Genomic DNA, 14,496 nt, shown 5'->3' on the forward strand with positions numbered 1-14,496 from the left:
TCATTCATTAGTCAGCCTTCTACTGTAAAGAATAGCTTTCCCTTTTCCTTCCTCATCTCTATTATTTTTTTTTACTCACACATTTGTTTATATTTAGTAAGAACTCATGGATTCTTTTATTTTCCAATGTATTCTCATGTATTACTGTCATTTTCATTTTGATACTTCCACCTAATTTGACTGAGTTAGTTCTTTATTGCATTTCTATTTGGATGGCTTTTGGGGGCCAGAGATTCTCTATGAGCTTAATACCTTTTATGAGCCCTCTCTTACTTTCTAATACAAATCTTGACTCACTATCGAATTCAAACATCATAAGTGCTCGGAAGACCTTTGGGATTCTTGCCTTGCTTACCCCTCCAGGCTCTCATGCCCTCCATTCACCTTACCACATTGGTTTTATGATCTGTCATGTTCAAATACTTCCTTCTCTGACCAGGACTGGCCTCTCCCTCCCTGCTGGAAGGTGTGTTGGCAGCCCCTCCACTCTGGTGTCTTTGGCCTTGGCTCGGTCATCTCTTTCTTTGATTCCTTCCCAAGCTGGCTTCAGACCCTCCCATGTGCTTGCTACCTGGGCAATCTGCACACACTCCATAGCAAACCTTACTCCTCTTTATCCCCCACTACCTGTTCACCTGTCTTTTGGTCGGTACTGCTCTGTGCCATCTCCCCAGCACTTAGCACCGCCCCTAAAGCGGAGCAGGGACTTGGTGAGTGCTACGAGTACCCAGAAGGGAAACCGATTGTCTGAAAGGAAAAGATATAAATGGCTGACACTTGAGCTGTAACTGGAAAAATAAGCCAGATTTTGCCAGAAGTGGAAGCAGAGGATGACCCTTCTGGCAGAAGGAAGAGCACAGATGAAGGACACTAGAGGACCAAAGTGTTCAGAAACGAAGACACTCCACACACAACTTCATGCGCAGCAAACATTTGGGAACCAATGCTTCTCTCTGTTTTGTTCTCTAACAGGAATTATCTGTGGTGACTGCCAGTTGATTGGCCTTTCAGTAAACAGTAGGGTCATAGAGTGTAAAGCCTGTGTGTCATTCACATCCACACCCAGAGACTACCCCAAGGTCTTCAAAAATGCATGTTAAGAGAATGTGATTGGAAGGTTAGGTTGTCTAACCCTGGGGCAGGAAAGGAGATTGAGAGGCCCGTGAGCCAGTTTGTGAAGGGCCTGCTAGTCCATGAAAAACAACTTGGACTTCAACAAGTCTTGACTCAGAGTGGGGTGGTGAGGAGGCTTTTAAAGGAAATGTAAGCTGGCATGGTGAAAGGTGGGGAGGCAGAGGCCAGCTGTGATGCTACTGAAACAAACTGGGAGAGAAGTAACAGCAGGCAAATCCAGCATAAGCAGAAGGAAAGCTTTTAGATAGAATAGGTAGGACTTGTAACTGCTTGAGATGAGAAGTGGTTTTTAAAAATTGATCTTATTTTTCTAAGTAGAAATGCCATAAAAATTCATTTTGTTATAATCTCACATCCCAAGGTGAAAATGGGTGCTTCTTTTGAAGCACAGGTTAAAAAAAAATCACACAGGAATAAAAAGCCAGTTTTGATTGTTTAGGAAGGATCACCCAACACAAATAGAAAGTGAGAGATGTCATTTCAATATAAACTATTCTCATATCATTTAGTCTCTTTTGTAATATGGGAACTTATCTGTATATCAAAAAGTCTGCCAGAATGTAAACACAAGCAAAAAAGATGTTAATCTAACCTAATAACTTCGGAGAATTCCTGACCTTTCAGAGGTGGACCACATCACTGGGCCCGGCCTAGGGATGACTTCCTGGGCCTCAGTCTAAAACGTTCCAAGCGGAGGTACCTGAGAAGGGCTCTGCAACATATCCAACACGTTCTCTTGGAAAGTGAACTCTAAACGCGACTTTTTTTCCAGAAATATGTACTTGCTTTGAATATTACAGGAAATCTCAGTCTTACGTGATTATCTTTAAAGACATTGCTATGAATAGCATTATTGAACTTCCAAGTTTTTTAGAGCGAGGATGTTACAACGTATGCCAAAGCAGAAGGCGCCCAGCACCGATGTGATCTTCCCAGTCAATACACGGAAGTCCAGAGCGCAACCTGTCGGCGTTCGGACCCGCAGAAGGAACAGGTAAGAAGCACCGGTGCACGGATAAGGCTGGACAGAGTGACCCAGAGAAGCCTTTCCAGGTCACATGTATGTCTACATAATCAACAGCCAAGCGGAGCAGGCACACAGGAAATCAGGCAGCAAGCTTAAAGCCGATGAACATACTTTACTTTTGTTTTTCCTCCCCATAGAATGGGTCGGGTGGGTGGCACATGCTCGGGTTTGGGAAGACATCCCGAGTCTTCAGCATTTCCCCTGAAACCGCGGAGAACGGAGTTGGCCGACGAGCGGCCCAGGGCACCCGCTCCACGGACAGGCGACTCCGCCTTCTCCCTTTTCCCGGGCGCGCTCAGGGGGCTCTCCTGACCCGACCACCCGGATGGCCAGACGGCCCCGGGGAGGGTCCGGTCCCGGGGTGAGGGGAGGGAGGGGTCGGGGTCTTGGGCCGAGGGGGACGGGGGTCGCGATCCCGGGGTGACGGGGTCGGGGTCCCGGGATGAGGCCGGGGTCGGGAGTCTCGGTGCCCGGCTGAAGCGGGCAGGGGTCGCGGTCCCAGCCGACAGCACCTCCTCCCCAGGTCGCGGCGGGGGCGGTACGGAGAGCGTGCGCGGGGTGGGGCTGCGTGCGCGCCCCCACCAATCACAGGCGTCGCCGGGAGGGGCACGAGCACCGAGAGGCCAGGAGGAGGGGGCGGGCCCGGCGCTGCGCGAGGCCAATCAGGGCGCCGTGCCGTCATGACGTAAGGGCGCCGAGCGCCAGTCGGCGGACCAGGCGGTGAGTACGCGGGCGCGCGGGCGCGGGAGCGCGCTGGGCGGGACTTCCGGCGGGGCCCGGAAGCGGGAGCTGTGTGTTCTCATGCGAACGGGAAGGAGCGTTGGGGTGCTGGAGTCGCGAGGTTGAGATATTTTTCGGCCCGAAAGGGGAAAGAGTTGCCGCCGCCCCGCCGCCAGTCCGCGCCGCGCCGACCCCCGCCGCTCGTCCGGGCCGGCCGCGCCCCTGCTTCCGCCCCTCCCTCACGGCCCGTCCGCGTGTGGCGCGGTTGCCGGGCACCGGGGCTGCGGCGGTCGGCGGCCGGGCGGCGGCGGTGCTGACAGGTGAGCGCGGCGGCGGGCGGGCTGCTCTGCTCCGCTCCCGCCGCGTCGCGCCCGGCCTCCGCCTCGGACCCGCGCCGCGCCCGCCTGTCATGGGCCGCCATCTTCCCGGAGGACGCGGCCGGGCAGGGCCCAGCGAGTGTAGCCGGGCCGGGGCGCGGGCAGAGGGGTCTGGGTGCGGACCGGGGCGGCGGGCAGGGCTGGGGCTGGCCAGGGCCGGGCCGAGGTCTCGGGGGCCGGGGCAGGGGTAGGGTACGGGCAGCACCGCCGTCCGGCCCGCACTGCGGCGGCCTCGCCCTGCCCTCCGCCCGGGCCCGGGACCGCGGCCGGCCGGGCGGGGAGGGCCCGGGTCACTCGGACCAGGAAGTAGGATCCTGTTGCTCCGGGTATGCTTGGGACGGTCCCGCTCTCCTCAGAGAGGTTTGAGCAGAGGCAGATTCTGGAAGAATTAAGAAAATATTCTAAAGACGCCTTGTGTTCGAGAAAGGGGCAGGTCAGGAATCTCTTACCACCTGCTTCTCAGTCGTGTCCAATCAGAACGTAAAACTTAAGACTTGTTCAGACTTCACTGTAATTTTGTATTGCAACTTTCCGTGCAGGTCATCTTGTCTTCCCCCTCATTTCTACATAAAACGGTCTTTAATTTAGGCTGAGGTGAAACTTGAGAAGATTATCTGTAGGGTAGCTATTCTGTGCGTTTGAGACCCTCTCTTTGGCTGCACAGTAACTTGCCCTAAATGTTAAGTGGAAGTTTGAAGTTTTGGATAACTGAAGGAATGGGAAGAGTTCCCTGGACTGTTCAGGGAAATCAGGTTGTGTGAGGGTTTTTAGAAAAAGATAATATCAACTTGAATATTGTAAGCATACAAGTTATTTTCTTCTTTTTAAAGTTTTTCTCATGACATTTAGCTGGTCTCTTGTTTTGTGTTAAGTATCTAAAATGCTTTTGAAATAGGTTCTGAGTTGTAGTTTGCAAAGACCACAGTGGGGAAGAGTGACGTTCATTTCTTTGGAGGTCATAATATGTGCAGTGTGCAATTTCCATACTTCCCCACCTGCCTGGCTCCCTCTAATTTACAGTCAGGGTAATTTACAGAAGTTGAAATGGTTGTGGCTTGTCAACTTTTCTCTGTATTTAATATTCTGAAGGGCAGTTTTATAATCAGGCTCTATGAAATCGCTTGATGTAAGTTTGCTTGAGTTGCTAAGGTGGAATACTTTATGAAAGGCATCAGGTTAGCAAGTTTATTGTTCAACCATAAGTTTGATTTGTGTACTTCGCTTTGAAACTTGTGTTTAGTTAGAAATAAATTTCATCCTGTATTTTGAAAAGTTGATGTGTGTTGCCTTTGTAAGGTGAAAAAGTGGGTGTGTGAAGAGAGAGATGGCTTCTTATTAGAAATTACCCTCTGGGGCTTCACTTTCTTACCTCTAAAAGGAGGATTATAAGGATTATAATAACATCAGCCTCATAGGACTGTTTGTAACATGTTGATGTTGGCTGTTTTTGCTCTCTTTTTTTATTACTCAGATTCTTATTCAGAATTTTGAAAATGGTGTTTACCTTATTACTGTTTTCAATATTCTTTTAGTGAGTGTCAGTTTTAATTTATTAACAGATTTTTTTTTCCTTTATCACATGTATCTGGGCAGAGAAAGCAGGTCTGAGGACAGAATGTGTAGTTGGAGAAAGGATTTATACTATATTTGAGTAGGAGCCAGAGAGAAAATGGATGATAATATGAGAACAGAAGTTTCTTGGCATTTATTTTAACGTGTTTTGTTGAAGAGTAGCCAAAATTAAATGGCAGCATGTTCAGGGAAGATTTTGATTTTATTTAAGTTTCCTAGGAATTGCACTTTAAAAAAAATTGAGATTTGGAGAACTTATTGATATTAATATGGTTTTCACAGATAAGCACATGTTTAGACAAATACGTATTTAAAATCTGTGGAAACAAATATTTTACTTAATCACTTGTTTTTAATGAAGCAGTCTTCATCTATCATAAAACAGTTCCAGAATACTTAAGTGCAAGGTGGGAACATCATGTTTTTAATGTTAATAACAATGAACAGTGCTTTAAAGTAGCCCCACTACTTAACATAGATTTGCAACAATATTACAAGTTTTTGCAATGATAGAGCTGTAGTTGATGTTATCAACCATGTGGCTGACAAACTCCTTTCACTGTTAATTTCAGTGTTCTGCTGCTGGAATTCATACTTTCTGTAGTGATAACTAGGATTATAACCTAGGTCTTCTAATTTTAGTAACTTGTGTTTCCTTTATGATTGTCCCTTGAGATTGCAAAAAGCTCTGTAGCTATATTACTTTAAATTCCATTTGTTTTCGTCTTAATGTTTAAGGCAAAAGTTTCAAATAGGCTTTCATAACACATGCTGTACTCTTGCAGGGTTCTCTCATATTTAAGGATTTTTTTTTCCCGATTGGTAAATGCAAGAAAATCATGTATATTCTTGTAATTCCTCCTATAAGACCATTGACTCAACCTTTTAGTAATGTAGAGAAGAAAACAAGCACTGAAGTTGTGTTTATGGAAAGTACAGACACTGCTACAGGTTTTGGTCGCTTATGCTCCTTTGTAAAACTTTATTCCTGTAAAGAGTTCTCCTTTTTCTGTAAGAGCTAATTTTAGAGTACCTAGTAAAGGAGGCACTGCCTTCTGAGAGGGTTAAACTCACCAGACCTGATTTTAATTTAGTTCAGTTTGAACTTTTTGCTCCTAATTGTTGCACTTGTTGGTATCTTTGGAGCTACTCTACTTCTGGAGTTATCTTGATTAGAAAATGAATTTCTTTATTAGAATGTGGAATTGTAAGGTAGATAACCATTAGGTTCTCTTACTGAAAGGAGGAGGATATTTCCAACATGGAAATTTTTTTCCCTAATGTTCTAGCGCTTTATTTTTCCCACATGTAAATGTCTTCCTTATGATCAGGCAAAATGATTAAGTCAGCTTATGTTTCCTTCCTTCTTACCTCCCCCACCCCAAACCTTTTGTTCCTTCAGTGCTTTATAAACTTTTTCATCATTTTTTTGGAGAAGCTGTCATGGTTCCTGTGTAATCATGAAGGGTTGCAGGTGAGTGATGCCACCCCTTTTGTGCCTTCTGTCATGGTCTGGTTTCCTCTTTAGTGTCAGACCTACTTCCCTACTATAGTGAGACCTGGGCCACAGAGTGCATTCTGTAACATGGTGGACATTTCCTATTTAACTTAAATTTGATAATCCTTGAGGTGAGACTTAGTCTTCACTGAAAATGTTCTTTATGAAATCTGATATGCAAAAGTTTTGGCTTAAAAACTGATAAATTAGGGTGATATTTATTTGTGTGATAAAAATAAAATGCTCTTTTATTTACACACACCATTTTTGTCACACTGTAGTGAGAGGTTGCTTTAAAGGCATATCCTGATTGTTAGGCCCTTTGTAAAAACTCCTCAGTGACTGTCCCCTGCCTAACTAAGAAGTGCCCAGGGGCCTTGCCACTTCTGCCTTCTCCTTGCCGGCTGGGCCACCTTTGGTTGGCCTGCTCTGGCCACAGTCCTCTCCCCAAAACCATGGCCTTGTCTTTGCTCTCTCTTTCTTTTGCCTGGAATTGAAGGTCTTTTCTTCTTCTTTTTTGACTTAGCTCCTTAACCCATCCTTAAAAAGGTATTTCAGGAATGCTTTCCTTAATTTTTAATGTCATGCTGAGTGCTTCTCTGTTTCCATAGCACCCCAAGGCATTGCACTAATTAATTAATGTAAGCTTCTTGTGGGCAAGATCCTTTTATGTCCCTAATCTCTTTGCCCAGCCCAGGGCCAAGTGTTGCACTACAGATGTTGACTTTGTTTCACTAGAGGGATAAGGTACCTCCCACCTCAGTTTTAGAGGAATTATTTGCATGCTTTCATAAACAAACATGAAAATTTTTACTTGAAAAGAATGCAATAGAAAATGCATAAAAATTCTACTTACAAAATGTTAACTGACTTGATAGCTACATCTAGCACGTACACTATTTTAGGTGGAGTGATTTAACTACGTGACCTCTAGATAATATTCTTTCTCAGTCTTTAAAAATGTGCCCCTTTTGATAACAATATCTCTTACCTTCTTTATTTTGCTTTGAAATGAAAACAAATTATATTAGCCAAAAACAAAGCAATTACAATAGTGAAAATGTATTTTTAAACTTCAGTGGATTTTTCAATTTTTTATTCCCTTTTGAGAATCATTGCTCCAGGACCTGGTGCAAAGCAGGGCCACTGAGAGGAAAGAGGAGAGTTCATTCATTCCTTTTTTGAGCAGGTATTTTTGATCAACCACACATTAGCAGTACAAAGATGAATGATACCAGAACTTTTCTCTAAGGCTTGTGGTCTAGAAGGAATTAAGACAGTGAATTGTTTTATTTAAAGTAAAGTAGACCAGCATTTTTGGACTCTTGAACCCTCTGTACGTGAACCTTCTTTAGGACTCTCCACTCCACGCTTCCTTGAGCAGTCCCGTTAGGACAGTCGAGTTTATTGTAGTGTGGAGTGTGGTGGACATCCCTCATTTCCCTTCCCTGCTTTATTTTTGTTTGTAGCACTTATTACTACGTTATAACATGCCATGTAATTTCTGTATTTTACGTACCTTATGTCTTCTTGTACTTGAATGTAAACCCTATGAAGTTGAGGGTTTCTGTCTCTTCTGTTCATTGCTATGAACCCAGACCTTAGAAAACAGTATGCACTAAATAATTGATGAGTAAATCCCAGGGTTGTAATGGTGAACAAAAAAGAAAATTGCCCTCCTTTCTGGAACTTTCTGTCCACTGAGGCAGGGAGACAAACAGATAATGTTGTGCTGGGAGGTTGTCATGTAGACCTTGAGGGATTGGGCAGGGGGAGGGAGCCTTCTAGGCAGAGGATAATGGTGCAAAAACTCTGAGCTAGGAACTCATTTGGAGAGGCTGGCGACAGGGATGGGGTGGGCGAGGCATCAGCGGGGTCCTGCAGGGTCTGGAGCTCCTGGCATGGGTGAGAATTGTGCTTTCTATCCTAAGAACAGTGAGAAGCAGTCAGAGGGTTTGAAACAGGAGTATTCCAAGACCAGAATTGCCTTTTTAAGCAATCCTTCTGCTTTACAGAGACTTGTGTCGAAGGGGAGGAATGGATGCATACAGACTGGTTTTACTTGGCCCCAGGGTGGCAAGCTCTCTTGCTTTACACTTGTGTTTGTCACAGTGGAACAGTCCAAGCCCTGGTCTAAATGAAGAATAGGTTGCTTAGAACCCCTTTCATTTGTATTACACATAATCATGTGTGTTTAAAAAATACTTTAAAAATAGGCCTCAAACCTGCTAGCATTTGTCACTTGTTTAAAGTATACTTGTTTAAAGTATAAAGTATATTTGTTATTTCAGCTTTTATTAAGGCAGACTAATTAACAGATTCCTTTTTTAGAAACATCTCTGAAAAATGAGAACATTTTGTTTTCAGATTTCGAAAAGCTTGAAAATATAGGGATTAAAAACATAGTGACCAATTGGATATAGATTTACAAGTTGCCTCGATTATTATCTCTTTCTGAATATATTAAACATTCCCTTTTCAAATATTTTTTTCTGGAAATAATCAAGTCCTTTAAAACCTCTTCTTTAAATACTTAATACTTTCTGAACATTTTTATTTCTGTTTGTTGATTACATATGTCTCTGTATTTCATTGTTGAGATTCTACCATCTGTATAATTTCTGCCTTGCCCTGTACAGGTGACCCTTGAACAACGGAGGGGTTGGGGAACCAGTCCTCTGCACAGTTGAAAATCAGAATAGAACTTTCCAGTTGGCTCTCTGTATCTGTGGTCCCACACCTGTGGACTCAACCAACCTTGGGTCGTGTAGTACTGTAGTACATATTTATTGAAAAAAATCTATGTATAAGTGGACCCACGCAGTTGTGTGTTGTTGAGTCAACAGTGTGTGCGTGTGTGTGTGTGTGTGTGTCATAAGCACACTGCATATAGTGTGTACTGTAATCCATTGCTGCCTGGCTTCTCACAGCTCCCATGGTCAGGGAATAACAGCAGCCTTTAAAAGCAGACTTGAAGTCCCCATGGAGAGAGTTGCCTTTTAAAAATCTGGGTATTTAGAAGGCAAAAGCATTTGATCTTTGCTTGTACTTTTATGGCATGCTGGTTGTCATTTAGTGCAGAAGCTCAGTGTGGAAACCTTTTGGGATAAACCTTTCTCTGGCATTATTGTAAGGTCCATGTTCCTTTTGGATTCATATCTGTATCTCCAGTGATGTTTGGTGTCAGACTAGAATGCTATTTCTAGTTTCCCTTCGTACAGACCATTTCCCTTGGAGTACAGACCATTGTACAAGTGAGTAACTATGAGTCAGCAGTGTTTGCTTCTTCACACCTTAAATATCTAGGCAGGGGAAGGGCAGCTGGTGAGGACAGAAGGAAGCAGTGATTAAAGCAGCTCATACGTAGTACTTGCTGTCTGTGCGTGTGGCCCTTAGTTTTTCACAGCTCTTCCTATTTCTTTGTATACATTGACAAATTTTCCTTTATTCTGCTGAAATCATTATCTTTCAGGGCTCAGTGCAGGAGAGTTAATCCTAAACATGAAAGGACCGGAAATAGAAAATAGGATCACCAAATAAAATTGCAGAAGCATTCAGGCACACAGATAGAATTTGAAAGTCTCTGTGACCTGGCGAAACTTTCAGTTTAGAGTGAAATGTTTTCCTACAAAAGAGTGGCTTGGGATCCTAAAATGACCATAAATTTTAGTATTTTCAGTCATGGACACTCTTAGCATACTGTTCTTTGAAGTTTAGAATGTTGAGAGTGTGTTTGATTGTCATTGTGGAGGTTTTTAATCTGTTAACGTAGTTTTAAGTTTTTCGTGAAATCGCGATATTACAGCTCAAGATAAAAAACCATAGATCAGGTGTTTTCCCAAATTCACTGTATGGCCACAAGTCATATTACAGCGGTCCTCTCTTGTCTGTGGGGGATACATTCCCACAGTGGATGCCTGAAGCTGCGGATAGTGCCATAACTCCTATGTAATTTTTTCCTATACATACATACCTAGGATAGAGTTTATACATTAGGCACAGTAAGACATTAACAATAATAATAAGATATGACAATTATAACAATATACCATAATAGGAGTTATGTGAATGTGGTCTCAAAGTACCTTATTGTACAAATTTAATGCCTTTTCCATCTTAACTAATCGTTTATCAAACACTGTGGCTATAACTTTTGCACTTTGAGGTGCGACAGAAAAACTAGCACGAATTTCTTTTTCCTTCACAATTTTCAGTGTTCGTACTGTAGATCTTAACCTCAGCACACAATTTTTTTCCTTACTAAGTCAGGAATTTTTACCTTTTCACTTAAAGGAAGCACTTTACAGCTTCTCTTTGGCATATCTAAATTGCCAGCATCACTACTCTTGCACTTTGGGGCAATTATTAAATAAAATAAGGGTCCCTTGAACTCCAGCACTGCCAGACTGATAGCTGATCTGATAGCCAGCTGGCTGCTGAGTGACTAATGGGCGGGATACGCGCTGCACAAAGGGTTGAGTCCCGTCCCAGGTGGGACAGTGCAAGATTGGGCCGTGCTACTCAGATGGCGCGCAATTGAAAACTTATGAATTGTTTATTTCTGGGATTTTCCACTTGATATTTTTGGACCATGGTTGACCCTGGGTAACCAAAAGCATGGAAAGCAAACCACGGATAGGGAGGGACTACTATGCTAGGTAATATTCTGAGTGGGGCAAATGAAAGCTAGATCATTAACTTCCAATTTACAGTTTGATGCGTGGGGGTGAGGTTAGGTAGGTTTATTGATAATTGGTGAAGAATAAGTGTACTAAGTGTTTAATAATTAACAATACACGTAATCAGCCTTAATCCAGTTACATGGAGTAGTTTGGTTTTTTGTGTTTTTGTTTTTGCCGTACGCGGGCCTCTCACTGCTGTGGCCTCTCCCGTTGCGGAGCACAGGCTCTGGACGCGCAGGCTCTGCGGCCATGGCTCACGGGCCCAGCCGCTCTGCGGCATGCGGGATCCTCCCGGACCGGGACACGAACCCGCGTCCCCTGCATCGGCAGGCGGACCCTCAACCACTGCGCCACCAGGGAAGCCCAAGTAGTTTGTTTTTATCAGTGCCGTTGTTACCTGCCTGGAATTATAAGACTGAGAGGGAAACCTTTTATCCTTTTTGACTATTCATGTAATGTTTGGTGTGAATGAAATAACACTTTGAAGTAAGTCATTTTCTGAGACTTTTGAGTTTTGGTCTACATTATTTTATTAACTGAGATTTGATAATAGTTTCTGAAAATAACTGCCAGAAAAATTGTGTAGTATTACAGTTGTAGTGTGAGGGTTTTAGAGCTCTAAAGATTCAGAGACTGAAACCCACAGAAGTAAAATTAATTAGAAATACAGCTAGTTGGCTGGTGGCAGAGTGAGGACTATAACTTCGGTCCACTATTAATAGAACTCAGTAGGATACCTTTTAAGTTATACCCTTAACAGTGGAATTTCAAAAGAAAAATTGAAATTGGTGAAAGTGTTAGTTTTATGTATCCTATAGAATTTTAAGTCAGTATTTTATTGTTATGTTTTTAAAGCAGATTTGTAAAGCAGCCATTTAACTGTGCTTTTTAAAACATTGAATTAATGTTTTTATTCCAGGAAAATTAAGGGTTTTGTTTGTCATTTTAGATAATTTAACCTATTAGCTTTAATCCATTTAAAATCCTTCCTGTTAGGAAGGTGCTAACAGGTCTTTTGTCTGTATCATATATTCAGACTCGTCTTTGAGAAATAGTCTAAGGAAAATTCATTTAAATTCAGTGGTTTCCTTCCTAAAGCATTCAGACCTTAACATCCGCACCCCGGTGCAGGGCTCTGCCTTCAGGCTTTGGAAGCAGCAGCCCTTGTGTTCACACCCACCACCTTTCTGTGAAGAGGAGGGCGGGCTCCAGAGCTCTGAGCACCTCTCCAGGCCTTCAGTTCGGCCTTGTCTGTCTGTGTTCCTTCCTGCCGTGTGCCCAGTGATTTCACACCTCCACAGCCTGCAGCTTTCGTAAACGGAGACCTGAGTGCAGGTCATCCTCCGCAGTGTATTGGACTTGTAATTCAGGTGACCCAAAGCCCTTGCTGCTTTTTCCCCCATTTGTTCTTTGGAACATCTGTTTTACTGTTTAGGAAACTGAGGCCTGGAGACAGGTACCTTATATCACACAAGGGAGGAGAGCAGAAAATGGGATTTGCCTAACTTCTTGTTTCCAAGTCCACTGCAAATAGTGCCCAATTCTCAGAAAGCATAGGTGTCTTGCATAAAGGTGTCTTAGGTCCAGTAACCTGATAGATTTGAGAGCAATAAACACAGCATAGCTAATCATCAGAAATGCTGGCTTTAATTAGAAAGTTTTAATAGTTGTTTTATAGTGATGATTGTTGAGGTCAGGGGTAGCCCACAACAGAAGTCTGAGAGAAGGTCATTTACCTTGCTGAGCAGTAATTCAAAATTATTGGAGCTGATTCTGATCCTCATAGTTGGCTTGGAACTTTTATGGTGATGTTATCAGTTTCATCGTCTGTTGAACTGTAATCCTAAGTGGGCTAGGACTTGTGATCCAGTTACTTACAAAATGGAGATGGTATTATGTTGGAATATCAAATTGAAAGATTATCCAAAGTAGTACATGCTTTTGAATTATAACTGTGGAACATAAATTCTTTTTTCAAACATGGTATCACTTTTGTAAGGAATGCTTCATGTTAGGGGGTATTTGATGTATTTTAGTATTAACTGATTGGCACAGTCATTTTGGAAAACATGAAAGCGTGTTCAATTGTCAAACCTAATCTTTGAGGATCGTGATTAGGTTCGTGCTTGGACTCAGTGGCTGTTACTTTCTGAGTACAATGTGGTACGGGTGTCCCTGCTGTCCTATTCAGAAGTGGAGCACTCCTCTGGAACCTTCCATAAGCCAAAATGGTATAAAGCAAAGAAGCAGTTACCTTAGGACACATCTTGTTAAGGGAGGCACAGAATAGATGGAGGTAAAGCCCAGATGCTCACAGACGCAGCTCACAGCCAGGTGGCTGGATGCTGAGATGCTGAGTGTGGCGGGGGAAGGAGCTCAGTGGGGCTGCTCTCACTGCTCTAGTGAGCGATGCCTCTGTAACTGCTGCAAAACGAACGCAGAAAGCTGCCAAGCCGCCATTTTTGATTTTCGCAAAAGCAAAAGTTCTCTTCAGGTCTCTTGGTTAGCAAAAACCGGTACTAACATAGGCCTTTCATACAAGCAAACTTTGACAAAGTGGGAGATCTCTGTGTTTCATAGCTCCCTGGGGCCGGTGCCTGGTTGTTTGCTGGCACTTGTTTGAGCACATGCTCTGTGCTGACAGGCCCTAAAAATGCTCACCACCTGCTGGGTGGGGGTCCCTGCTCTTACTGTCCTCATCCCACGCCCAGCCTGATGTCATAGGTGGACTTGGGGTGAGGAGGGAATCCTTGAGCTCCTGGGTTTGTGTTTAACATTTCTAGTGTATGTCCATTTTTCCAGTGAAAGGAGTCATAACTTTCAGCATATTTTCAGAAGGATCTTTGACCTCTACTTTCTTTTTTTTTTTTTTTTAATTTATTTATTTTTGGCTGTGTTGGGTCTTCATTGCTGCGTGCAGGCTTTCTCTAGTTGCAGCGAACGGGGGCTACTCTTCTTGGAGGTGCACAGGCTTCTCATTGAGGTGGCTTCTCTTGTTGCAGAGCACAGGGTCTAGGCATGTGGCCTTCAGTAGTTGTGGCGTGCGGGCTCAGTAGTTGTGGCTCACAGGCTCTAGAGCGCAGGCTTAGTAGTTGTGGCACATGGGCTTAGTTGTTCCGCGGCATGTGGGATCTTCCTGGACCAGGGATCGAACCTGTGTCCCCTGCATTGACAGGTGGATTCTTAACTACTGTGCCACCAGGGAAGTCCTGACCTCTACTTTCAATACAAATAATAGGTTTTGTGTGTTTGCCGCTTAGGAATTTCTTCTGTGAGTTGTCATTTTGATAATTAAATGTAATTTTTTATTGTCAACATCACTTTGTATTTAACTCTTCTGTATGTTCAGATCCCAAGTGCACACTTACATGTATGTACACACATGTACACACATATACAAAACCTAGAGAGTATCTAAAATAAAGTGAAAGTGAACTCAAAGTAATTTTACCGTGATCTAAGAATGTTGCCTTTTCCCACATTAAC

The 14,496-nt window shown here is 43.5% G+C and overlaps 1 protein-coding gene across 2 annotated transcripts in view; it reads left to right on the forward strand.

Moving 5' to 3' along the window:
- The first annotated feature begins 2,965 nt into the window (after nt 1-2,965).
- The window catches only part of LARP4B (La ribonucleoprotein domain family member 4B), an 87,945-nt gene continuing 76,414 nt past the window's right edge, over nt 2,966-14,496 (forward strand). Inside the window, exon 1 of one of the 2 annotated variants that reach the window (XM_029236946.1) lies at nt 2,966-3,201. Coding sequence is in view for 1 of the 2 variants with exons in the window: in XM_029236945.1 (XP_029092778.1) it covers nt 6,167-6,304 (138 nt within the window). In the remaining variant the exon portion in view is untranslated. Of the gene's footprint in view, nt 3,202-6,113; nt 6,305-14,496 lie in introns of those variants that run through there. The other variant, XM_029236945.1, reaches the window with a different exon arrangement.

The sequence above is a fragment of the Monodon monoceros genome, unplaced genomic scaffold (genome assembly GCF_005190385.1).
Source record: "Monodon monoceros isolate NGI ecotype Baffin Bay Population unplaced genomic scaffold, NGI_Narwhal_1 Super_Scaffold_21, whole genome shotgun sequence".
Taxonomy (NCBI): domain Eukaryota; kingdom Metazoa; phylum Chordata; class Mammalia; order Artiodactyla; family Monodontidae; genus Monodon; species Monodon monoceros.